The sequence below is a fragment of the Plecotus auritus genome, assembly GCF_963455305.1.
Source record: "Plecotus auritus genome assembly, chromosome: 11".
NCBI classification, from domain to species: Eukaryota; Metazoa; Chordata; class Mammalia; order Chiroptera; family Vespertilionidae; genus Plecotus; species Plecotus auritus.
The window spans coordinates 29863428-29891396 of NC_137777.1; the positions used below are offsets into that span (position 1 = coordinate 29863428).

The 27969-nt window shown below is 39.0% G+C and overlaps 1 protein-coding gene and 1 long non-coding RNA gene across 5 annotated transcripts in view; one reads left to right on the forward strand and one right to left on the reverse strand.

Annotated features, from left to right (window-relative positions):
* The window catches only part of LOC308236887 (transcription elongation factor A protein 1), a 72580-nt gene that overhangs the window by 26610 nt on the left and 18001 nt on the right, over window positions 1-27969 (reverse strand). Inside the window, exons 4-9 of one of the 4 annotated variants that reach the window (XM_080647026.1) lie at window positions 27874-27921; window positions 25845-25915; window positions 23393-23466; window positions 22131-22232; window positions 20051-20227; window positions 14663-16593 (exon numbers count right to left, since the gene is read on the reverse strand). In XM_080647026.1, coding sequence (XP_080503152.1) covers window positions 16540-16593; window positions 20051-20227; window positions 22131-22232; window positions 23393-23466; window positions 25845-25915; window positions 27874-27921 — 526 coding nt within the window. In that variant the 3' untranslated portion in view covers window positions 14663-16539. Of the gene's footprint in view, window positions 1-9997; window positions 10249-14662; window positions 16594-20050; window positions 20228-22130; window positions 22233-23392; window positions 23467-25844; window positions 25916-27873; window positions 27922-27969 lie in introns of those variants that run through there. The other 3 variants (XM_080647027.1, XM_080647025.1, XM_080647024.1) reach the window with 3 other exon arrangements.
* On the forward strand, window positions 10278-27928 carry LOC308236888. The gene is made up of 3 exons (XR_013959344.1): window positions 10278-10528; window positions 25872-25956; window positions 27128-27928. It is a non-coding gene; the product is annotated as an uncharacterized lncRNA (long non-coding RNA).

Here is a 27969-nt window from a genome sequence, read left to right on the forward strand (position 1 = left end):
ACTTAATGTATTATATGTGGACACATCAATATTCTATATACTAATAAAGAAAAAAGTATTAACTAGGACAGTGTTTTCTTACCACTTCTTTTTACTTTTGTTTATTGAAAGAACTAGAGGCCCAGTGCACGAAAATTCGTGCACTGGTGGGGGGGGGGCATCAGCCCGGCCTGCACCCTCTCGCAGTCTGGAAGCCCTCGGGGGATGTCTGACTGACGGCTTAGGGGAGTGGGCCTAAGCCGCAGTCAGACATCCTTGGCGCTGCCATGGAGGCGTGAGAGGCTCCCACCACCTCCACTGTGCTTGCCAGCCATCAGCACTGACCACCAGGGGGCAGCTCCAGTCCCACCCCCCCATCGCCCCACCGCCCTCTGTAGGAGGCGACCGGTGAGGTGATCGGGGAACAGCGCCGGCTGGCGGGCAGCTGGCCCCGCCCCCTGATCGCCCCTCTGCAGCCGCTGGTTGCCACCGCAACCCCCATTGCTGTCCTCTCCCTCTGCCCACTGGCACCTGCCTTGGCTGGCCTGGTGCCACCCACTTGCCAGCTGCGCCCCCCGCTGACCAGTCATTCCACCATTCAGTCGATTTGCATATTAGGCTTTTATTATATAGGACAGGATTCTTTTAGAATTGGAATTTTTATATTAACCTTTCACATATATAAAGAGAAAAACATAAGCAAAACAAAGTGCCTTTGGTGCTTCTAAAACTACTTTGCATTCAGAGTCCAATGCTTATGAATCACTTTATGACTCAGATTTTAATATATATTTCTTTGCTTTTACATTTTTATTGACATGACTTTAAAAACAAGCATCCACACCAGTGAGGGTGGGAGAAGAAGGAAGGGGAGGATAGGGCAGGGCGTGGGGAAGGAATTCTGCTCTATTGGTAATCACATTAATGTTTTTATCCTACAAAAAGCTGTATCAACAGTAATGCAGCATTTCATAAAAGAATCCATAAAAGAATCAAAAGCTCTTAGCTGGCTTTGTATGGTGTGGAGCTAGCCGTTTTCATTCCCACTGTTTTTTAACCATTTGGTTCCTTGAAGTTCAAAGAGCACTTCACTAATGTCTCTCAGATTTTATTCCAAACCCATGATGACACTTATTATGCAAATGTTGATGCTGGGTTTGATGTTCTGCCTGTGAAAGTATATCCTAACATCCATCTGGCCAAAGATACATGTTACTCATTTTGCTTTCTGAAATGTGAAAACGAGGTACCCTATGGATCAGTGAAATACAGATACCCTAGGAAAACAGAAAGCCGCAGAGCATGTCCCTCATTATGCACCCCACAGGAAGAAACAAGCATGGAATCTCATGGCATCATTATTATTTCTTAAATATAAAATCAAGTAAAGGCTTCCAGTTACATAATTTTTCCATTTAAAGTTGACAGATCTTGGACTTGGCTGTGGAGAATAAAACAGTATTAACTTTTGTTCTAGCAACAAACAGATAACATCATTTAAATTTAACCCAGTACTTCACAAATAAAAACTTAAGTTTAATAGAAACTATGATATAGGTTATTATAAAGGATTTTAATGATTCGCTTCTTACTTTAAAATTCTATAATTTTTTTTTTTTATTGCAGGCAACTAAAAAAGGGGAACATTACAGTTGTTAAAGAAAGCTAACACTGACTTTCGCCCTAGCCGGTTTGGTTCAGTGGATAGAGCATTGGCTTGCGGACTGATTCCGGTCAAGGGCACATGCCAGGGTTGTGGGCTCAATCCCCAATAGCAGGTGTGCAGGATGCAGCCAATCAAAGGTTCTCTCTCATCATTGATGTTTCTATCTCTTTCTCCCTCTTCCTTCCTCTCTGAAATCAATAAAAAAATGTATATTTTTAAAAAGCTAACAATGACTTTATATTTACACTTACCAAGCATTTCCATAGGCCTGGCATTCTTATGAATTAATAAGATCTTCAATTTCATATCTATAAATCCCAATATCAAAAACCTTTGAAAACCAAAAAATATCTCATAGGTTTTCAATAAACTCATTTGACAGCAAAATGTAGATATGACAGATATAAAGCTATTTATGTTCTACTTATCCCACTTAAACTGCATTTCATTATAGAAATGATGATGTCTGATTACTGGAAACTGCCTACACCTCAATGAGGATATTATGTAATAATACAATATATGTACAAAAGTAGCTTTACCAAATCTGAAAAATTTGGAATTCTCAAATATATCAGACTCTAAAGGTTTTAAGAGATTGTGGACCTATATCCTATATTTACCATGGACATTTTCCTCTACCCATGTCTCCATGGACTTTCTGATCCATTTCTGATTAAGGATTAATTAGAAAAAAAGATTTTTAAAAATCACACTTCTAGGAATCCCTTAAAAAGCACAATCTCCCTCCTTAGGCTTCCATAATGCTGTCTGTCACATATAAAGGTGATTCTTCCAATACATCAGCAATGTGGCCTAAAGTTTAAGTTGTTTTCCAAGTAGAAGCAATAGCTTTGCATTAATTTCATCACACTCTCTCTTTTCACTCAGATCTCTTTGGTGACAATGGCGTTAGAGATACAGACTATGGAAGGAAGAAAAAGCTAAATAATACTCATGGGATAAAACTATGACCTTTATCATAATTACACTGTATTCTAACAAAATAAGATGAATATTTCAATTAAGCTTCTTTAAGAAATAAACAACTATGATCAAAATGTAAGAACAGATTACCATATATTAATTCAGTGACAAAAATTTGTGTTAGTATGTGCCAAGTATTATTAAATATTTTGCATATATTATTTCATCTTCACAATAAACCCTACAGTACTTTTATTATTCCCATTTTACAGATGATGAAATTAAAGTCCAGATAAATTAAGAAGTCTGTACAAGGTCGCATGATTACTAACTAGAAAAAGTGAGATCTATGTAGTTCTGTCAAATTACACTCTATTGGCTCTCAACAAATACTCAAGTTCTGCTCTGTGTTGGAAGATAAAACTGTGAGCAAGACGGAAACCCTTCTTGACTTCAGGAAATTTTATTTATTTTTTTAAACATATTTTATTGATTTTTTACAGAGAGGAAGGGAGAGGGATAGAGTTAGAAACATCGATGAGAGAGAAACATCGATCAGCTGCCTCCTGCAACACCTCCCACTGGGGATGTGCCCGCAACCAAGGTACATGCCCTTGCCTGGAATCGAACCTGGGACCTTTCAGTCCACAGGCTGACGCTCTATCCACTGAGCCAAACAGATTAGGGCGACTTTAGGAAATTTTAAAACAGAAATCTTTGAGCGTCTTCTTCAAAACCTCTATTATACAAAGAAAGAAACTACTCAGAAAAAGAAAGTGACTTGCCCAAGATCATACTGATGGGTAATACAAAAGGACAAGAACTACTGTCTCCTGACCGTTATACTACTGCTCTTTCCCATTGCACAGGTCCACAGGTGGCAGTTCTGCCCTGTGAACTAAAGTGAATAGCATAGCCTAGCTTTTCTTAATCATCACCTGCCTCTAAAGGTCAAGTCTATTAGATTGCAGCATCTCCTAGAGATAATGATGCAAGAGAAAGAAAGATTCTACCTTAACTTCCAGAGTCAAATTTAGTTCACAGTACTGCCTGAAAAATAAACAGCCGCTCTTACACTACTTTATTACATCATTAGTACTCCTATTTGTCAATAGAAGTAAGTACTTTTACAAAATATGGTATTCAAACTTGTACTGAGTATCCAGTATATACAAGACTACATAGGATACAAACATCCTTCTCTGGGAGATATTAAGAAGGGAGCAAAATAGAATATACAGTTAAGAATATGGGCTATCTAAAAGACAGATCTAGATGCAAATCCACATACTATCATTTCCTAATTATAATAACTTGCGAATGTTATTTGTCCTTTTTAGGCTTCAGTTTCCTGTATGTAGGTGAGATAATACACTGACACCAAATAGTTAAAATGGTCATATAAGGTAATAAACACGTATGAAATATCAAAATAGAGTGCCTGAGACACAGGAGATGTATGATAAGGAATACAAAAACATAACAAGAATTATCTATTTCTACCATAATAATAATTCTCAAAGAACCATAAGCCAGCATTTTAAGAAGTGAGCATTATTGAAGCTCAATCAACTCAAACACTTCTTAGTAAGAATTATGAGATTTCAAAAATTTAAAAATTAAGATTTTTTTTAAAGGAAACACAATTATAGCCTGACTAGTGTGGCTCAGTGGTTGAGCATCGACCAATGAACCAGTAGGTCACAGTTCAATTCTCAGTCAGGGCACATGCCCAGGTTGCGGGCTCGATCCCCAGTAGGGGATGTGCAGCAGCAGGCAGCTGATCAATGATTCTCTCATCATTGATGTTTCCATCTCTCTCCACTTCTACCTTCTTCTCTTTGAAATCAATAAAAACATATTATAAAAAAAGGAAACACAATTATAAATATTTGAGTTACTGCTCAACAACATCACTACAAACAGGAATTTTTATTTTACTATGTGATCTCAAATTTGTAATTACTCCACACTGAAAGCACAAATGACAAAAGAAAAAATATATAAATTTGTCTTCAAAATTAAAAGTTTCTCTATCTCAAAAGATACTATCAAGAGTATCAAGAGAATGGGAGACTATATATGCAAATCCCATCTCTGATAAGGGTCTAGTATTCAGAATATAAAGAATTCTTACAACTCAAAAATATAAATACAGAATTAAAAAATAGGCAAAGGATTTGAGCAGACATTTCTCCAAAGATATGGCCAACAAACAATGAAAAATGTTCATCATCATTAGTGATCAGAGAAATGCAAATCAAAACAACAGTGAGATACTACTTCATAGTCACTGCAATGATTATAATAAAAAAGACAGCTAATAACATGTATTGAAGATGTGGTGAAATTGGAACCCTCAATACACTGCTGGTGAGGACGTAAAATGGTACAGCAATTATGAAAAATAGTCTAGCAGTTTCTCAAAAGGTTATCCATAGTTATATGACCCAACAATTCTACTCCTGGGTACATATGTAACAAAAATGAAAACTTATGTCCACACAAAAACTTATACAAGAACATTCTTAGCAGCATTACTCATAATAGTCAAAATGGAAAGAGCCTAAAATGTGATAAACCCACTAGTACACTGGAGTACTATTCAGCAATACAAAGCAATGAAGTACTGATATATACTATTAACATGAAAGAACCTTGAAAACACTAAACGAAGAAAGCAAGTCACGGACCACATATTGTATGGTTTCATTTATATGAAATGTCAGAACAGGTATCCATAGAGATAGAAGTAAATTAGTGGCTGAGACGGTGGGGAGACATGGTGACTTCTTCATGGGTTACTTTATGGGTACTGGTTTCTTTTTTGGAGTCATGAAAATGTTCCAAAATTAGATCGTGGTGATAGTTGCACAAATCTGTGAATATACTAAAATCCACTGAATTGTACACTTGAAAAGAGTGAATTTTACTTTATATCTCAAGAAAACTGTTATAAAAGATTGTGTAGTCATTCTAAATTTTGACTCTAACCCTAATATGGAAACCAAAGCTTCTTTTTTCAACCGGATATGTTAAGACTTAGAAACCTACACATTTCAGGAATCTCGGCTCCTATGAAATTCTAACATCTAATTTCAATTTCTCTCCCTGCAATTTAATCCCACTCTGCCCTGTGCCTAAATTTAAAAATTAACCTCAACACAACTCACAAAATCTCTCCATGAACTTGAAAATTCTAAGTTCTTACCTGACTGCTTCTACAATGTAGCGCCATAAATCTCTTACAAAGACAATCCAAGTTTTTTAGCCATTACCATATCTTATGCACTGGTAAGAATTTTATATTCATCTAATCTTCACTAAATTATCTCCAATTTACCATCAAGAAAAACATTTTAGAGATGTTAAGGAACTTACCTAAGATCACACAGCTAAAATTCAGAAGAACCAGAATTTGAACCCACCACATTAGGAATTAGACTTGCGTAACGGCATGAAGTCATAATTACAAGAAGAAAGCTAAGTAAAAAATAACCAATATGTGAAAATGTCAATAACTTATGTGGTTCATCATGGCCTCAGGAGAGGACACTTGTAAAATTGCTAATACTGTTTAAGATCAAGTATACCCAGGGGCAATATTCTGGGTAGTTCAGGTCAGGATATTGACTAGGTATTTAGAGAAACCTGTCTGCCCCAGAAGAGTAAATACCCTTACTTCCCAGTCTTAAATTCACTTAATTATACCCACTGTCAACCCCAAGAAAGCATATACCTGTCCAGAGGACTCCTGTGGTTAATTGGGCCCAAATTCATAGAGTCTAACAGCCATTGTTTAGAGACCTCTCACACTAGCTATACCTCAGGGAAAAGACATAGACTGACCAGCCAAACCTCCTGCATTGTGTTCCTGCCATCTGAGCAGACCCTTATAAACTCCTGCTATTGTATTTTAACTTAATGGACTGAGACCTTCCCCATCCAATCAAAAGCTGGCAGCTATATCCTCATGTGCATATTTATCAACCAACCAAAGCAGCTCCAGAATTACCAATCAGAACAGGGAGAACTTGGGAGTCTTCATTTGCATGAAATTAGACCAATCAGGAACAGGGAGCAGGCATTTTTCTCTATATTAAGACAGCCTCCCCTTTGTCTCCTAGGAGGGCATTTCCAGGGTTTTCAAACTGTGTCAACTGAGCTGTTTCACTGGAGCAGCTTCACTTAAAGTTTCTCCCTTCACAGCATCACAAATTGGGAATTCTGCTGGCATTGGACTGGTGGCAACAACCTTTTTGACACCATGCCAAGTTCAAAGAGAGATGCAAGGGTCTTATAGAGAGGCACTGAAGCTTAACAGAGAAGTACTGGCTTTGGAGCAAAACATTTCAATTCACATCTTCATTTGGCCACTATCTTAACTCTCATATTTAGTTTCCTCATTTTTCTTTTATTTTTTTAGCTAGCAGTCTTTTTAAAATGTTTATTGATTGATTTGAGAGAGAGGGGAAGGGAGATAGAGAAACATCAATTTGTTGTTCCACTTATTTATGCCTTCATTGGTTGTTTCTTTTATGTGCCCTGACTGGGGATCGAACCTGCAACCATGGCATATTGGGACAATGTTCTAACCTACTGGCCTACCCAGCCAGGGCTAGTTTCCTCATTTTTAAAATGGGGATAACCCTCATTTTGCAAAACTGTCTGAGGAATAAATGAGATATAGTAAGTAAGTACTTAGTAGAATGCTGGCTCAGAGTCAGAGCTCAATAAATGATAGCTGCTTTTATTATTACTAAAGATGACATCTATAGTTTTATTAAAACAATATCCAGCCCTGACTGTTTTGGCTCAGTGGATAGAGTGTTGGCCTGTGGCTGAGGGATCCTGGGTTCAATTCCAGCCAAGGGCACATGCCCAGGTTGCAGGCTCTATCCCCAATGGGGGGCATGCAGGAAGCAGGTGATCCATGATTCTCTCTCATCGTTGATGTTTCTTTCTCTCTCTCTACCTCTCCCTTCCTCTCTGAAATCAATAAAAATATATTTCATAAATAAATAAAACAATATCCAGCCCGGCCAGTGTGGCTCAGTGGTTGAGCATCGACCTATGTATGATCCAGGAAGTCATGATTTGATTCCTGGTCAGGGAACATGCCCAGGGTTGCAGGCTTGATCGCCAGTTTGGGGCGTGTAGGAGGCAGCCAATCAATGATTTTCTCATCACTGATGTTTCTATTTCTCTCTCTTCTCTCTCTCTCTGTAATCAATAAAAACATATTTTAAAGAAACACACAATATCCAATAACAGCACTTACACGTCAGTAAGACTATTATTTTTCAAGCAAGATTTACTTTTTCATAATATAAAAATAACTCACAGAGAAAAGCTGGAAACCACAAGAAAAGAAACAAATAACCATAATCCAACAATCCCCAGAACAACTTGTTCAACTATTGAACACTTGCTTTGGGAGGGCGGGTGGAGTCAGTAAGACCACTTCCCTTTCTCTTTATTTTATTTGCCTAGTTGAATTTCTGTAACATAAAAAAGGGAGAAAACAAAATGTGCAACAGCCACTCAATTTTGCCTTCCTTTGGGGGGCAAGTTTTCATACTGTTAGAAGTTTTGAACTATTAGAAAAATGAGATTTGAGGATTATCTGTAGAGTTGATCCTCATTCTCTCACAAATCCACTATCAAAGATCTCAAAATGCATTTATAACTTGAGAACTGCAGTATCGAGCCCTGGCTGGGTAGCTCAGTTGGTTAGAGTGTCCTCCCAACACGCCAAGGCTTCGGGTTCGGGTCTCTCTCTCTCTCTCTCTCTCTCTCTCTCTCTCTCTCTCTCTCACACACACACACACACACACACACACACACGAATCAATGAATGAATGAATGAATGAATGAATGGGTAGGTGGAACAACGGGTCGATCTCTTTCTCTCCCCCCCCCTTTCTTCCTTCTCTCTCTCTCTAAAATCAATCAATAAAAAAATAATGTGTTAGAGGATGATTAAAAAGGTTACACATTATAGCCTGAGTTAGAGAAAAAAACAACAACCAACCAACAAACTGCCTTTTTCCCTGGGACCTTCTACCTTGGGAGTCTGAGGAACTCCAGGAAAGGAGAAAAATTTTCCAGAAATGTTCAGCCCATCAAATAACCAGAACTCACAACCTGCAGCAAGGCATGAAAGGGAAATCAACAGGAAACATACATAGCAGAAATCATGTCTAGAACAAAAAACAAACAGGAAATACTTTAAAAGGCCAAATTGCAAATACAGATTAACAGAGTACAAAATTAAATACTGGGTGATGCACCTGTTAAAGGAAAAGAGGAACAGACGATGAGGTCTTAAGCACTCAGTGTAAACACTACTTCCTGCTCTGGCATGCTGTCCAGCAGGAAGCCGGGATGCTGGCTAAATCCAAACTGCTTAGCTACTTAGCTCTGACTCAGTTTCTTATTCTGTAAAAAAGATACATTTTGCACATCTGGTTGGTAACTCTACAGTGTTGTACAAGTCAGCATCCCTTTCCTACTTCACGTTAGTGTGACACGGAATTCATTTCACAGATGTGAATAAGTTATTTCAGGTATGCTGATACGAAAATGCGCTGAGCCGGGTGGAACCACAACTGTGGAAGTTTAGCAAGAAAACATAGGACTCTGGAGCCAGGAATTGAAAGTGGCACAGACAAGTAGACAAAAATGCAGAAACTGGATGGCAAGCCTCAAACGAACCACAGGAGAACATGTTCACATAAACACATTGTAAATAACAAATAAGATAACGCCCCTGGTATTAACTGTAAACCACTTAATTAACGCCCAGCGATGCCATTTGTCCAAATCCATCTACCAGTACACCCTAGTTAATGCGTGTGCTTTAACCCTAGCTCTTCTGCACACACTACCACCTAACAAGTTCCACTTTTGAAGATCCCGGAATTTCACCCTTTATCAGCTTGATGTTTCTAAAGCAGATCAGGAACCTCTATTTGGGTGTTTGTTCTAGTTGTTGGCCAGCAATCACGGGAAAGAGAATGAACTCTTTAAAGTGAGGACTTTCTATACTGTTCAATTCTTAAGCTATCTTAGCGAGGATTTACTACCATGAAAATCTAAAACAAAAGGAGAGACTGCCTCGATTAGGTTTAAGTACGCGGCAGTAACAACGAGGGACGTGCAAGTACCAAGAACCGGTCCCAAAGCCCGCAGCCGCGGGACGGCGGGACGTCCCCCAGGACGCTTCTCCCGGACGCGGGCGCCGTCCACGCCGGCTTCCCACGCTAGGAGGGCTGTCGTCGGCGGGCCGGGAGCCTCCTCGGGCCGGCTGGGGACCCTTCTCGGGCCGGCCGGGGACCCACCGCGTCCCGTCCCCGCGGCCTCCGCTCGCCGCCCGGCCTCCCTCCGACCTCCCTCCCGGCCCGCGCCGCCCGCCGAGCTCACCGCGTTCTTCTTCTGCACCATCTTGTCCATCTTCTTGGCAATGCGGACCACCTCGTCCTCCATGGCTCTGGCAGGTCTTCCCCGTGCCCAGCCCGTTTGGGACGGGGAGCGGGTGAAACTGGGGCAGAGACGTCGGCGGGACGCGAGCTCGGGCGCTCGGCGAGCCCAACAAGGCAGGCCCGGCCTAGGCCCTTCCTCTAGAACCCAGCCGGCGGCGGCGGCGGCTCCTCCCCCACAGGCAGCGCCAATCAAGCTCCGCGCGCTCGGTGCAGGCGCTACCAATCGACAGGGGATCGATGCGAAGGGGCGGGCCTGGGCGCCGGCCGGCGCCGCGTCGGTGGGGCAGTGAGCGAGCCCGGCGTCGGCGTTTCCCGCCAGGCCGTCGGGAAAGCCTACAGGCTGCGAGGCGGACTTTTGACGCGCGTTCATCCCGGGCCCGCCTCCACGCAGAAGGAAGCTTCAGCCTGGGCCGGTCTCCCGAGTAGCCCGAAGGTTTGGAACCTGCGGAGGCCCACGGAGCTCTGAACTGAGGTGGGTTTGCAGAATGGAACGTTGTCGTTTTCTAAAACCAGTGAAATCCAAGCATCTGCTCCGTAGACGACCTTGGAAAACAGACACCCCTCCCTATAGCCTTAGAGCCATTTATCATATGGGTTTAATCCTCTTAAGTTTTTCCTTTGTATTTTTAAACATTTTTCTTATTGTTGATAGTATTAACAGACATCTCCTATTTCCTCCCAGCTCTTACCCACCCCCACCCCCTAGGTCATCCCCTGGGGCTGGGGCTGGGGCTGGAGCTGGGGCTGGTAAAAGCCTGCCTGGTGCACAGCTTTGGTCCTTCCTGTGCACACCATTGTCTAGGAGAGGCAAACATAAACTGTGGATCTCTTGCAACTCCAAACACATTGCCCAGGGGCACTCACAGGTAGTGTCTGACATTGCAAGGGATGAAGATCCTAGGAAGAAAGAATAACAAAAAAATTCCACAACTTGGTGAAGAAAAAAAGACATACAAGGCCAGGAAGAAACTCCCAAACAAGATGAACACAAAGAGGCCCACACCAAGACACCTCATAATTAAAATGGTAAAGTTTAAAGACAGAAACATAAATGGTGAGAATCATTGATTGGCTGCCTCCTGCACGTCCCACACTGGGAATGGAGACTGCAACCCAAGCATGTGCCCTGACCGGAATCTTGTTGATAGACACTTAACCACTGACCCACTCTGGCCGAGCAAGAGGCAATCTTAACAACCAGAGAAAGTTACCTACAAGGGAGCTCCCATAAGAATGTCAGCTATTTATCTCCACAGAAATATTTCCAGGCCAGAAGGGAATAGTTTGAAATATTCAAAGTCATGAAAAGTGAGGACCTAGAACCAAGATTATTTTACCCAACGATGCTATCATTTTAAAATTGAAGGAGAAGCTTTGTGCAGTGGCAGTATCTTGGCCAATGAGGTTTATCCAAGGCATGATTATTGCTAATTGAAAAAATAATAATAATAAATAAAATTGAAGGAGAAATAAAGATCTTGCCAGATTTCATTACCACGAAGGTAGTACTACAAGAAGTGTTATAAGACCTTCTTGAAGATGCAGGAGGAGGAAAAAAGAAGAAAAGAGGAAAAGAAGATGAATAGGTGAAAAAATAAAATGGCAAAATATATGTACCTATCAGTAATCACTTTAAATGTAAATGGCTTAAATGCACCAATCAAAAAAGAATATAGTAGCTGAAGAGATGAGAAAACAAGAACCATATATATACTGCCTACAACAGACCCACCTCAGAAGTAAAGATACACCCAGACTAAAAGTAAAGGGACAGAAAAAAGTATTTCATGCAAATGAAAAAAAAGCTGGGGTAGCAATAGTGCGGGGAAGTCCTGTGGTGGGGTGGGAACAGGGTGGTGGTGGGGGGGGAGGGGAACATCTATAATACCCTGAACATAAAAATAAATTAAAATTTAAAAGACAGGTAATAATAAGTGTTGGCAAGAATGTGGAGAAATTGGAACCCTCATACACTTTGGAAAACAGTCTGGCAGTTTTTTAAAAGGTTAAAGATAAGATCCAGCAATTCTATTTATAAATATATTACCAAGAGAATGAAAACATATGTTCACTTGGATATGAGTGTTCATTGTTGCATTATTAATGCCAAAAGTGGAAACAATCCAAATGATGAATAGATTAAAAAATGTGGTCTCTCCATACAATGAAATGTTAATTCAGCAATAAACAGAAATGAAGTACTTATGATACATGCTACAAAATATTATGTACCTTGAAAACATCTTGCTAAATAAAAAAGGCAGTCACGAATGATTCCATTGATATGAAATGTCTAGAATAGACAAATCTATAGAGACCATAAGTACAGTAGTGGTTTCCTAGGGCTTGGAAAGGTGGGGAAGTAGAAACTGGCACAGGATAGTTGCTAAAGGGCACAGGGCTACTTTATGGGGTGATGAAAATGTTCTAACATTGATTGTGATGATGACTATAATTTTGAATATAGAAAAAGCCACTGAATTGTACACTTTAAATGAGCGAATTGCATGGTATGTTCATTATATCTCAAAGCTGTTACCAATATATATATATATATATATATATAAATATATATTGTGACTGAAGGAGATTTGACTTTGGATGGTGAACACACAATGCAATATACAGATTATGTATTATAGGGTTGTATACTTGAAACATATAATTTTATTAACCAATATCAGCTCCATTAAGAAGTTGTGGTACATATATACAATGGAATATTATTCAGCCATAAAAAATAACAAAAACGTACCATTTGAAACAACATGGGTGGATCTAGAGGCTATTATAGTAAGTGAAATAAGACAGAAAGACAAACATATAATTTCATCTATTTGTGGAATATAAAAAACAATAAATGAACCAAAAAACAGAAATAAACTCCTAAGTACAGAGAACAAACATCGGTTGCCAGATGGGAGGGGGACTGGGAGGCTGTGGGAAAAATTGAAGGGATTAATACAAATTTGCAGTTACAAAATAGTCATGGTGATGTAAAGTACAGTTTAGGGCAGGGGTCCTCAAACTTTTTAAACAGGGGGCCAGTTCACTGTCCCTCAGACCGTTGGAGGGCCAGACTATAGTTTAAAAAAAAAACTATGAACAAATTCCTATGCGCACTGCGGGCCCGGGACGAGTCGGCTGCTAAGCAGGACAGGCGGCGGCACCCGGCGGCCGGATAAATGTCCTCAGCGGGCCGCATGTGGCCCGCAGGCCGTAGTTTGAGGACCCCTGGTTTAGGGAATATAGTCAATGATGTTGTCATAACTATATGTATGATGTCAGGTGGGTGCAAGACTTATTGGGGGCATCATTTCACACGTTATATAAAGGTCTAACCACTATGTTATACACCTCAAACTAATATAATATTGAATGTCAACTGTAATTGAAAAAGAAAAAAATTCTTTAAAAAGAGAAAAAAATATTTGGATAACTGATTTATGACACTGATTTAAAAAATCCCACGAATCCTATATAATAAAGAGGAATATGCAAATTGACCATCACTCCAACATACAAGATGGCCGCCCCATGTGGTCAAAGATGGCCACCCCCATGTGGACACAAGTTGGCCACCAAAAGATGGCCAGCAGGGGAGGGCAGTTGTGGGTGATCAGACCAGCAGGGGAGGGCAGTTGAGGGGGGACCCAGGCCGGCAGAGGAGGGCAGTTGGGGGCAATCAGACCAGCTGGGTAGGGCAGTTAGGAGTGACCGGGCCAGCAGAGGAGGACAGTTGGGGGGGACCAGGCCTGCAGGAGAGGACAGTCGGGGGCGACCAGGCCTGCAGGGGAGGGCAGTTGGGGAAAACCAGGCCTGCAGGAGAGGGCAGTTGGGGGGAACCAGGACTGCAGGGGAGGGCAGTTGGGGATGACCAGGCCTGCAGGGGAGGGCAGTTGGGGGTGACCAGGCCTGCAGGGGAGGGCAGTTGGGGGTGACCAGGCCTGCAGGGGAGGGCAGTTGGGGGTGATCAGGCTTGCAGGAGAGGGCAGTTAGGGGCGACTAGGCCGGCAGGGGAGGGCAGTTACAGGTGACCAGGCTGGCAGGGGAGGGCAATTAGGGGCAATCAGGCCGGCAGGGGAGCAGTTAGGCGTCGAACAGGCTGGCAGGGGAGTGGTTAGGGGGTGATCAGGCTGGCAGGCATAAGCGTTTAGGGACAATCAGGCAGGCAGGCAGGCGAGCGGTTGGGAGCCAGCAGTCCTGGATTGTGAGAGGGATGTCCGACTGCCAGTTTAGGCCCAATCCTGGTGGGCAGTCCGACATCCTTTGAGGAGTCCCAGACTGGAGAGGGTGCAGGCTGGGCTGTGGGACACCCCTCCCCCGTGCATGAATTTCGTGCACTAGCATTATATGGGCCTCTAGCATTATATAAAAGGATGACAAAAGAAAACACCAAACAAAACATCTTAGTTTAGGAATGCTAAAAAATAATTTTTTTAGCTTATTAAAATTGCATAGCAAGAGCTTTTCTCATGCCTAGTTCCATTTCTCTCTGAATGTATATTCTTGTGATTACATTGACATTTTCCTCCTTTTCATTATAGACAGTCATTCCAAGGCAAACCCAAATGTTAAAAGCAATCTTCAAAAAAGCAGTCACAAAAAAGTGAGAATTACATTTTATTTCACATTAATAGAAACAGTGGAAAAGATTTACATTTTTCCCACATTACAGCACATTTCAACAGAATATTATCTCTTACTATAAGTCATATCTTGCTGATCTGTATAACTGAAACAAATTTATATTTTTCAAGGTAAATCAAAATGACTTATTAAATGACTGTTTAAAAATTTTAAATCCAGACATAAACATATGGCTTCATTATTAACATTCTATATAGTCCATTACTAAATTATAATAAAGATGCATTCCTAACATTGTTTTAGTCAGTTGGAATACAGAAGAAAAATTATGACAGTCCAGAAATATGAAGCTTACATTTTTGTTACACATTAAACTGTGTGTTAACCATATGCATTGAGTTCTGACTAACCTTCATAGCCGATAAATTTGTTTTCAAATGGTTTTTACCAATAATCTAAAAATTCCCAACTATTTAAAATCAAATAATTGCTACTTTTATGTTTGCACAAAGTTTTTTTTAAATCATCTGACTAAAGTGAAAATTTCAAATAAATTCATTGGCAGATGAAAGTAAAGAAAATTTTTCTAATGGGCTGTTCATTTCCTACAGTAGCTGATTTCAAACATATGTACAAAATATGCAAACTCAAATTTTCTGCTACAAGGAGAATCATCTTAGAGCAAATCATCTTAGAAATACAGTTTTTAAGATCAGTCTTAAATCTTCCAAAACATACTAGACTATGACCTAGTTATTATTTTATTTGAGTTAATTACAGAAAAATACAATCACAGAATTATTCCTTACCTAGACTGAAGATTCTATGAACTATGTAAGTCTAACTTTGGACTAAGGTACAGTTTAAAAAACAAGTAATGTAGGAAGTCTGAAGTGATGTTTGGTTTCTTTATATACGTGTAAATACATTTTAAATACTACCATGTTTGTGATTCAGAATGTCATATATTGATAGCAGATGTCTATGGCAAGGAGGCAATATTTGGTCTGTTATGAAGGATAAAAGGAAAGAATACATTTCTTTTCTAGAAAGGAAAATAGAATATTAAGAAATTGTGCTCCGGCTGGGTAACTCAGTTGGTGAGAGCATCGTCCCGATATGCCAAGGTTGTGGTCGATCCCATCAGGGCACATACAAGAATCAACCAATGACTGTATAAATAAATGGAACAAGAAACCAATTTTCTCTCTTTTTCTTCCCTCCTCTCTCTCTCTCTATGAATTCAATAAATAAATACAATTTTAAAGAAATTATAATAGGGAAAGAAAAGCCTGGTCCCCGAAATAAAAGGGCCATTCGTTGAAGAGAGCAATGTTACTCTTTATTGACACTTAGAAGCAATATCCCTATTATTAGGAATAATGTAGTAACACCTCATTCTTTTTATGTATTATAATCATTAAGTATATCTGAATACAAATATAAAAAATACACATACTGCATGGTGACTAAGTAATTTTGGAATAAGTCCACAGACTAAGTCACAGCATTCATAAATAGTTTATATCTTAACAGCTCATTTATCCCCGAACAAGTTTTCATTAGCAGACTAATGATTTTCAAATGATGTAATAGAAAAATCTGGATGTAGTATTTTATTATTTTGCCGAATTACATTTGGGGAGAAAGAAGCTAGCTGCTTCACTTATGTTAATGCTAGTATATTCTGGATCATGTTATACAAATTCATGTATTGAAACTTTAAAGATCATAAATTTTCCACAAGGAGATATAGACTGTGTCATTGGTGTGTAATTGCAAAAGATTTGAACATTGCAAACATTATAACTTTCAAGATCCGGCACAGGAAGAGGTTTATACTCTACTACAATGATGCTGGTGTGTACTTCTACACAAGGCGCCTTAGTGATGTCAATCAACTGGAGGTAGGATTTTATCGATGAATTGCCTGATATCCAGCATTTCCTGTTTGAAATAAAGTGATTTAATAAGCAGTTACACAAATCAGAAATTAAATCCCCATTAAAATACCACTAACTAAATCCGTGGTGTGGGTACATAAGGTGAAACAACATTTTTAATACTACTATCCCTTGGATTTTTTTCCTCATGATATCCTCAAGAATCCCATGGTGATTCTTCACTGATCAATAATATTGGTAATTATTCTAAACCTCGACTACAGGCTTAAACTTCAGACAAGTATTTCCAATATCCGATGAAATAAAAAGTTGTAACAGAGAAAGGAGGCTCCAATAGAAATTTAGATCATTTTCTGATTATTGGACATTCAATATGGCTCACATCTAATATCTACTCCCATGAAAATGGACTGCATTTTGCTATACTTGAACAAATAAAACATGGGGGTGAGGAGGGATGAAGGGGGCTTAGAAGTGACAATAACCTATACTAAGAAGTATTAAAAAGTATACAATGACTGCCAACTACATATACGTGGAAAAGCCTAGCTTTTAACATTCTCTCATGAGAATGAAATGCTAAATTCACAGCATAAAATATTTTTGGCCTTGCATCAGGATTTTGATATAATCAACCATTAGAAAGATAGCAAGCACCCAAGATAAGCCTGGAAAGATATGAAAATTAATATAACCCAAATATAAATATTACAGCAAACTGTGTAATAAAAGACCCCTGCATCTTTCTCACAGTTGTCTCACTTCCCCCAAACACATTTCATTTCCTCCAATCAACTCTAGCATTTCAAGGCTTAGCCCCCACAAATCAGCAATGCAGAGAGCCTTCAACCTGATACCTTAATTACTCAGAAAAAAAAGCCACAGCACAAAAGTGATCTATTTTACAACACTCTAAAGTCCTTTAAAAGTTTCCTGTGACACCATCTCCTACTTTTCTAACTCTTCTCACTTTCTGCTCCTAATGATTCATCCAGTGTCCTCCAATGTGATCGCATAAAAAATCATCTAAGGAGCTTTTATTTTAAAAAAGTCTCCATACAAACACAGATGCCTGAGTTCAACCCCAAACTCCCAATGTGCTGAATCCGAATCATTGAATTTGGCGTTTGGAGGTCTGTATGTTTATTAAGCTCTGGGGTCCTTGTGATACAAAGTCTACTTGGAAAACCACTGCTCTAGATCCTCAGTCCCTCCTGGATGCTCAGAGTGCCACCTTCCTTTCTGGATTCAATACTTCACAACAGTTCCTTTTTTTTTTATGTTATTGATTCTATAGAAACAAAAGGTTATTTTAAAAGAACTTCTAGAAAATCGTTGGTATGACATCTGTTTGATAACTCTAATTACAGAACGTCTATAGACCCACAGTACAAAAGCAAGGAACCACTATGACAGTTTCAACTATGTCCTTAGTAATACCCTAGCATGCTACTCAGGCCCCTTGTCTTTCTGGATAAATCGTATTACTACCTGCTGTCTCTGCCCTAAAGCAAATGATTTAGCCAGGTTAAGCAGTTAGTTGCAAACCATGGTAACAAACTGCCTCAATGTTTAGCCACCAGTTTTTAGAATAGGCTTCCCTAAGCCTCTAAATCTATCCCGGCCTCCTTCATTCTTATTAAGTGACCACATCTCCCCTATTTTACTGAAAAGATTGAGAGGATCTCAATCTGGGCTTGAAACTACTTTCTACCATATCTCAACAATCCATTCATGTTCATCTATCCTCTTCTATCTTGATTCCAAAGTGTTTTTCTCCTCTTTTAAGGCAACCACTACCCACTTCAGGACTTAATTATATCATCCCTCTAAGACTTCCCACTATCAGTTCCCAACCTATCAGGGTCTCTTTCTTCCATCCTGTTAAATAAAGAACCTTCCTACTCTTTTCCAATTTTACCAAAATCTTTTTTTTTTAAAGGTTTATACATGTTGCCTCTACTTCATTTCCCCGTCTACTTCACACAATCTACTGCAGTTTGGCTCTATCTCCCCAAACATCTGAGGTGCCTTCTTACTGGATAGTTTCTTCCTGGCCTATTTCTCCTTAATCATTCTCTGAATCATCAGTTATTGTTCCCATCCACTCGAAAATTCTCTCTTCCTGTACTCTAATTCAACACTTAACTCCTTTGAACTCACCCAAAGTTCTATCTCTTGAATTTTTTTCTCATGATATCCTCCCATGGTGATTCTTCATTGATCAATAATATTGATAATTATTCTAAACCTCAGTTACAGGCTTGAGCTTCAGACAAGTATTTCCAATATCCCATCCTGATATCATGGGAGCATACCAATCTCTACATGGTCATTAAACTCAGTAAGTATATCTCCTTCCTGTTACCCTAGAACTGTTCCTTGTACTACATACTTTATGAGTGGCATCATCTTCATCATCTGAGCTAGAAATATAAGGCCTCATTGATACTTTCCTATTCCATAGAATTAATCACTAAATCCTAATGGATTCTGCTTCACTTGTTTCCAGAATACACATTACATCTTGCTTTGATTTAAAAAAAAAAAAAAAAAAAAGTCAATGGCTTTCTGCTGTTTAGAGAACAAGTACATTCTCAACACAACATAAAAGCTCTGTACAATCAAGTCTTTCCTCTCTGTCTCTATCCTATGACACCTAGCTTTTCATGAGTCTACAGCAGTGGTTCTCAACCTTTCTAATGCCGCAACCCTTTAATACAGTTCCTCATGTTGTGGTGACCCCCAACCATAAAATTATTTTCATTGCTACTTCATAACTGTAATTTTGCTACTGTCTTAGGCTCTACAGCAGCGATTCTCAACCTGTGGGTCGCAACCCACAGGTTGAGAACCGCTAGCAGGGTCGCCTAAGACCATCGGGAAACACAGATATTTACATTACGATTCATAACAGTAGTAAAGTTACAGTCATGAAGTAGCAATGAAAATTTTATGGTTGGGGGTCACCACAACATGAGGAACTGTATTAAAGGGTCGCGGCATTAGAAAGGTTGAGAACCACTGGTCTACAGTCTTTTCTCTGCACACTTACTATCTAAATCCTACCCTGTTCAAAATCTAGCTCTTTCATCATGATCCAGTGTCTCCTACGATAATGTTAATCTCTCTTCAGTTTTTCAAGTAACTTTTTAAAACTTCCAATAGAACACATATCACATCTGCTTTCTATACAGTTACTTAGATATATCCTTCTCCCCTATTAAATTTTTAATGTTAATGAATCCTTTCTAAATTTTAACAAAAGGAAATTTTTTTTGTCTTAGAATTATGTACAATGCTTGCATGTAATAGGAAATCAGTGAGTGTTAGTTGAATTAAATTGAAGAAGCTTTGATCTAAGTCCTGCTAAACTATAACTCAGAGTGAATTCATTAACTCCTTTAAAGCCCCAAATGGTCAAATATTATTGATCTTGAAATATCACATGGAAAAAGAAGCAAATTACATCTCTATAATCACTGTTTCCAGACATTTACCTGTGGACATGAACTATGCATCATGCCTTCATAGACTTTGAAGGTTACATTGGCTGGATTTACCAATGTTTTTAGCTTTTCAGCAGTAAGAGAACCAAACATTAGAGGAACTAAAGGATCAGCATCTCCATGGCACTGAAGAATAGGAATATCTCTATTAACACCACTGATAGGACCCTGCAAAAACAAAACAAACAAACAAACAAAAAAACCACACAAAATAGTATTATTTATTCAAATATATAGAACATTAAGCCAGGCATTTAAAACTATAGATAGATATGTGCATACAACACATATTACTTATTTTATAGGTTATAATTGGCCATAGAAATAAAATTCCTGCCATCCTTATAATCTCCACATCTATTTAAACTGTTATAGGACATATGGATCACCCTGTCATATATTTTATGTTTTCCCAATAAATTGGTTCCTTGAAGCAGATTCTATTCTTTATCTGTTCATACTGTCCTGACATGAGGTATGTTTTAGCTGACCCATGTTGTTCTCAGTTCTTATTTAATTGACTTAAGTAAGATGGGTAAGTCCTGGCCAGGTAGCTCAGTTGGTTAGAGCATCATCCCAATAAGCCAAGGTTGCCGGTTTGACCCCAGGTCAGAGCACACAAGAATCAACCAATGAATGCCTAAGTAAGTAGAACAACAAATCAATGTTTCTCTCTCTCTGTGTCTCCTTTCCAATAAATAAAGTTAATAAATAGCACTTAATATGTAACCAAAGAGTTACTACAGAATGACAAGAAAAAAACCCTATATTTAAAGACAAATTTGAAAATAAAGTCTACACCTCTCATGTATACTATATACTGCTCTACCCTGTTAGGTATTTAGAAATTGTATTTTATTTTGCAAAGTCTGCTATCAGTGAGCATATTGAACATTCAAAAATATTTCTATGTATAAAAAATAGCCCTAATTTTTATATATCTTAAAATGTATCAACCACTTTATTTTTTTTTAATATATTTTATTGATTTCAGAGAGGAAGGGAGAGGGAGAGATTATATAGAAACATCAATGATGAGAGAGAATCATTGATCGGCTGCCTCCTGCTTGCCCCCGACAGGGGATCGAGCCCACAACCTGGGCATGTGCCCTTGACTGGAATTGAACCTGGAACCCTTTGGTCCGCAGGCCGACGCTCTATCCACTGAGCCAAACCACCTAGGGCTCAACCACTTTAAATATAAGATTTATGACAGTAGGACTTACTTCTTATTTCATTCTATGTAATCCACAATGAAGACAATGTAGTGTACCCATAAAGCCTAGTAATACATCACAAAAGTCTAAGAAAATTCTGCCTGGCCAGCATGGCTCAGTGGTTGAACATTGACCTATGAACCAGAAGGTCACAGTTTGATTCCCAGTCAGGGCACATGCCCAGGTTGCGGCTCAATTTCCAGTAGGGGGCGTGCAGGAGACAGCCGATCAAGGATTCTCCCTCATCACTGATGTTTCTATCTCTCTTCCTCTCCCTTCCTCTCTGAAATCAATTAAAAAATATATTATTAAAAGTTTAAGAAAATTCCTTTTAAAGAAGTATGATAATATAAACTCTGGGTTTTGAGTGATGATGTATCAACGTAGGTTCATTGACTGTAATCAATGTATCACTGTGCTGCAGAATGTCAACAGTGGGGAGGCTGTGCGTGTATAGACACAGTGGGTATGTGGGAACTTTCTGTACTTTCCACTCGATTTTGCTATGAACCTAACACTGCTCTTTTTTAAAAAAAAATATATTTTATTGATATTTTACAGAGAGGAAGGGAAAGGGATAGAGAGCTAGAAACATCGATGAGAGAGAAACATCGATCAGCTGCCTCCTGCACACCTCCCACTGGGGATGTGCCCGCAACCAAGGTACATGCCCTTGACCGAAATCGAACCCGGGACCCTTCAGTCCGCAGGCCGACGCTCTATCACTGAGCCAAACCGGTTTCGGCCCTAACACTGCTCTAAAAAAATAAAGTTTATTTAAAAAAATGACCCTCTCCCCAATGTTATCTGCTATCTCTTAGCTCAGTCATCTAATGTTGCATGAATCAGACTACCTGTGGAAATGAAGACCGAAGTGGAAGCCAGCAACTGAGTGCAGTGACACCTGCCAGTTTCTGCTGTGCGGTCAGAGCAGTGTATAAAGATAAAGCTCCTCCCTAGAAAGACAAGCAGGGAAAGTCAGTGGAACGCATCCTTTGTTAACAGCAACTTAAGAAGTTTCTTGTTATTAATAATGTACATAAAAAAATCAAACTGGGTGGCTGATGTCAAATCAGGCAAACAAGTAGAAATACATGCACACCCGTGTCCTTAAAGCACGCGATTCTCTACACTGCAGACCACTGTGAGAACTTAGCAACTACCCAGTCAGTCAAGACAGTTAATCAGAGTTAACTGCTGGACTTACAACTGCCTTAGAAGCATTATAGATTCATAGTTACTATTTTCTCCTCTGAAAAATCTTCGTATAAAATCAAATCTCATCTTAAACTAGTTTATTTTCCAAAACAGTAATTCAAGATAATGAAGACTATGTAGCATACACCTTTAAAGTATCTGCCTACCCAGCTCACAACACCCTACATTCTAGGAACTGCATTCCTATCAGTCATCTAGATGCCATGTCACTCTGGCCACGCCCACAAGTCACTAGGCCACATGAAAACATTAAGATCCTTTCTCATCTGAGATAGTTATGTTCTTTCTCCCAGGATTCTGAAATTGGGACTCAGTGACTGTCAGTCTGTCCGTGTGGCTGGAACTGAAATATGTTAACTCAAAAACTCCACAATAATAGCAGGAGAATCTGCAGGGCTCAACCAATGGGAATCTGTGACAAAAAGAGGGAAGAAATTCTCTTGTCTTCTACCTTACTGTTCCTATCAGTAGTCTCTCCTAGACAGGGGCCTTATACCTCTATTTAGAGTTTTGTTTAAAGAGCTATAGAGAGTTAACATTCCAGATTCCAATCAATTTACTTAATAAATCTATTTTCAAGACATACTCTATAGCAGCGGTTGCCAACCTTTCGGACCTCACGGACCACCAGTGGTCCACGGACCACCGGTTGGCGACCACTGCATACAGTAAAACTATTGCTGAAAAGAGAAAACCAGAAAAGCAAAAGAGTATGAAGTATTCTCTCAAATAATAGTTATTTCTAGTCCGTTCAAACTTAATCCAGCATTAAAGGTAAGTAGTATATCAGTTTCTATAACATCTAAAAAAAAGGAGATGTTATAGAAAAGGATTGAAGCCACTGACTTCTAGATAAATATACTGATGGTACTGACATACCACCCAAACTTTATCTTACCTGAGAAAATCCTCCCAAAATAATTCTGTCTGAAGGAATGCCATTCTTCACCTCTTGGTCTATCAAAGTTTTTACTAAAAACAACATGAAAGTGATATTACTAATACTTTCAGGTCATTGACACAATTTAAATAGAAAAAATATTTAATGACAGAAAAATACAAAGTATATTAAAGGTCAAAACAAGTGAAAAACTTGAAGCATTCTATTAAAATAGAAAATCAGAATGCATTTTCATGATAAAACTCAGATTTTGCATGTGGTGCTTACACTGTTCAATTGTTTCTTGTTACATAATTTGTAAAATAGTTATTTCATCAATATATGAATATTCTTTTATGCATGGCCAATTCTGCTCATATACATTTTATATTTCTCTCTTCAAGGGACCATAGGCATTTGTACCTAAAAGTTAGAATTTAAAATATTAAGTAATTAAGCAGATTGCATGGTTTGTGATTTACAGCGTTTAAACAGTTCATTCTATTATTTTTTTTTAAAAAAAACAGTATTATATTTTCCTATAGCCAGTAAAAGAAACAAATGAGTTTTTCTTTCTGCAAAATACATTTGTGTTGGCACACATCATTAAATATATGACTTGATACCTCCTCAAATGTCCTTTTCTTTATAATCAGTCCTGAATTTTGGGAATAACTGCACCTTTAACAAATTTATCTTCTTTCATTTTTTACATATATGTAAGACTTTCATTTTTTTAAGACTAAAATTTCCACCTTTATATTTCCTTTTTATTAAAAACACACAAAAATATGCTTTTATTAGACCACTGCAAAAACCCAAATGCCCAAATTAAAAATTATTTTTTGTATATAGTTTAGTTCTTCATTAGAATTAGTATGAAAAGCTAGAGGTACCTTGACTAGGGCATGGGAGAACGGGCTAGAGAACAGTAAAGAAGACTTAAGGAATGAAAGAACTGTGGAGAAGTCTGAGGGATTTATTTAGGGGAGACTGCACAGCCTCCGACAGAGGCACAAGTAGCAGAAACAGCCCATGTGTGAGGCGGGAAGGCTGTGGTTGGGGCTTTGTTAGCTGCTAGCCAGTCAGGTGCTGTTGGGAGTATTTCCCCTCAGTTTCACAAAGCTTTACATGCCATGGGTACACCAACTGCTGAGATAAAATTAACAAACTCCAATGGCAGCAGTCGGTTGTGGAGTAGTAGGTTCTAATTTCTGCAGCAGGGCCAGGGAACCACTGTGCTCCGTGGACCTAACCTGAGCACTCTTCTTTATTCAGTAGCACAGTCTCAGCCCTCAACTAGAGACTCCTTCCTTTCCCAGCTCTGAGCCTGAGCCTAATGCTCTCCAATATTACATTATCTCGGAGAGGAAAGAAATCGCAAGTATGTCCCAGACCAGTGGTCGGCAAACTCATTAGTCAACAGAGTGGCAAACCACCACAGTTTGCCGACCACTGTCCTAGACCAATCCTATAATGAGGACAGAACGTTTTCCCCTCTGGACTCACCAGGCCCACCTGTCTTCACAAAGCCCAGCTCCTATCTTCCACAGGGTCTCACAATTATTTCCCATACCCAACACATGTTTTTATCATCCAGTATTTTTTGATAAATACCTAGCTATAGGAATATAGCTTTTATCTTTTTTTCTTTCTTTTTAAATCCTCACCCAAGGATGTTTTTTCCATTGATCTTTTTTTTTTTTAATATATTTTTATTGATTTCAGAGAGGAAGGGAGAGGGAGAGAGAGAGAGAAACATCAATGATGAGAGATAATCATTGATCAGCTGCCTCCTGCACGCCCCACACTGGGGATGGAGCCCACAACCCGGGCATGTTCCCTGACAGAGAATCAAACTGTGACCTCTTGGTTCATGGGTTGATGCTCAACCACTGAGCCACACTAGCTGGGCAGTCCGTGTTCATTTTGCAAAAAATAAGCAAAATTAAGACATTCGTAAGGCAGCATGGAATACTAACCAGAGAACAGACTTTGGAGATTCTAATACTTGTTTCATAGGAGTGTTAAATGAGATGATTTATAAGAATTATCTAGCTTTTTTAATATTACCACACTAAACCATTATATAATTTTCATTATATATATCATTACATCACTATATCATTATTTTCATCCTTATTTCAAGTCTCCTTAATGAAGATAACTGGCCACAGGTATTAAACATTTTGTTATTTTCTCCATTTGATATGGAGAAACCAAAGCAAAATTAATTATCCAACAGTTAAAGTTTAATAACTGTCATTCCTCCCTGTCCGCCTCACCTTCACGAGCATAGATGAGTCCATGTGGCTATCATGGCAAACAAGTTAGAGTGATCAGAAAGGAAGTAAACAGCACCACCTCCCAAGTACACATAATTGTGTAATAATTCATCAACATCAATAAAACTGTTGTCTACTAAAAAAATATAAGAATGCTCTTGTTTATAAAACTACTCTGTACTTACCATATTCTGCTGCATGTTTAATTCCAGGTTCATCCTCTTGTGAATCTGGTGAAAGCCCAATAATATCAAACCTGGAAAATAAGGCAAAATCTTAAAAGAATATCTACTCATGGTAAGTGTGTTTTACTAAACTCGTGGTAGTTGGGATAGAAAGGGCTGGCAAACATATTCTCTAGAACATGAAACTCAATAAAAATGTCTTCAGAGGTGAAACAATTAAATGCATTGCTGACATTCTATTGTTCCTTTCATCCCAACTAGATATAGATTATAATGTTAAGTCACAGTGCTACATAATTTTAGGATAAGAATATCTAAGAGATAATCTAGTCCAATCTTGCACCCAAGCAGGAATCTCAACCCATACTCCTAAGAAGTTTTCAATAAATTTCAGCTACTCATTTCCTCTTCTATTGTATAAGTCAATCCCATGTAATAGACCTACTTTATTATGTCACTTTTGCATGCACTACCTCATACCTTTTGAACATAGTTATTTATACTGATTTTTATACATACTCTGCAAAACTTTTTCATTACGTATTGTAGATACTTCAAACCGGAGACCAAGAGAAGCTTTCCTTTGGCCCTTTCTACTTCTCTATCAGATTATGTGCTTTTATTATGGTCTCTAGAGACATTAGGTAGAAATTCTGGTTCTGGACAGGAATTTTGCCAGAGAGAGAAGATTTAAAAAACCCAAAAGCCAAGGTAGGCAGGAACCTGTAAAAGTCGCCAAGGAATCTGTGCCGCGCCAGCACAGCCAAGGGTTCCGAGCCTGAGGGATGGCCAGTGAAGGATGAAGAAAAGACAAAGAGAATAAGCTGGGTCTAGGTGGATCTTCTGTGCCTGGCTAAGACCACAGAACAGATCCAGACTGCAAGCTGATGCTTTATTTTATAGTCAGAGGTAAACAAGGTAATTTATAATGTTCTTGTAAGTTTCACTTGTTTTTGGCAGCATTTGCTGCACCTCCCACAGCCCATTAGCTACCCAGGAAAGATCTAGGGAGCAGTCACAAGATCAAGCTTAATTATGCTAAGAGGGCTGTGCCCTCTAAGCTGGGACTTGTTTGCCGCTTTGCTAGGTCAATCCGAGGCTTAACCCTATAACTGCTCCCTACAGAATCTAAAGTTCATAAAAAAGAGCAGGGATGGGTTAGAGATGGGTGGGAACAAGCAGAGAGGACAGCAAACTGGAAGTCCTCCTGATGAGGTCTAAGAAAAAATGCTGTGGGAACAGGGAAGCAAACTCAAGAGATGAGTAATTATTCTTAATATCAGGTTTGAATTAAGTGACTTCAGAGATGGCACAATTCCAGATGACAAGGCCCAAGGATGACTGTGGATGACCAACGGTGAGAGAAGAAAATGATACCGTAGAAGAGAAGAGCCAAGGAAGTAAGTAACAAGCCAGTCAAGGTTGTGAACGAGTCATTTACACTGGATCCTGTAGTCACTCAAAAGATAAAATGGTGGCATGAAATAAAGTGAAAAGGAAAATACTCATCAGGTGTCAAAGTCAGCATTTTTTGAAAGACCTGTGGCAGGAGTCTCAGAGAACTGCAGGAAACAAAATCAAAGTTTAGAAGTGGTTCAGAGGAATGAAGAACTGACTGTACCTACTATGGGGAATAGCAAAAATATCTTAGGGCCCAAAAGGAAATGGCTTCCTTAAAAAATTCATCAATCTTCCCAAAAAGGGAAGAAACAGAAATGTAAAGAAGCTGTTGCTTAACCAGAGTAATTGCTACCTGGGGTCATTCAATGTTTGGTTACTGAAATCAACAAAGGTTTATTAAGCAGTATTTCTATTCACCCATTCTCTCCTGTTTCTCTACCTATTGGCGCAGTCCCTGAAGTTGACCCCTGAATCTAAAATATAAAAACTTAAATAATTAAATAAAGGTTGAATTTAAAGTGAATTATATAACTTTGCCACTTAAATTTGCTATACACAAAAGTACCTCTGATCAAGAAAAGTAAGTATAAATAAAAAGTTCTTATTGAATAAGTAAGTTCTTACTTACCAAGAAGTCATGGCCATGTTCATATTTAATGTCACAGGCATAACTGGTCTACATGGAAAGAAAAAAAACAGCAAAATTAGAGTAACTTAACAAAGC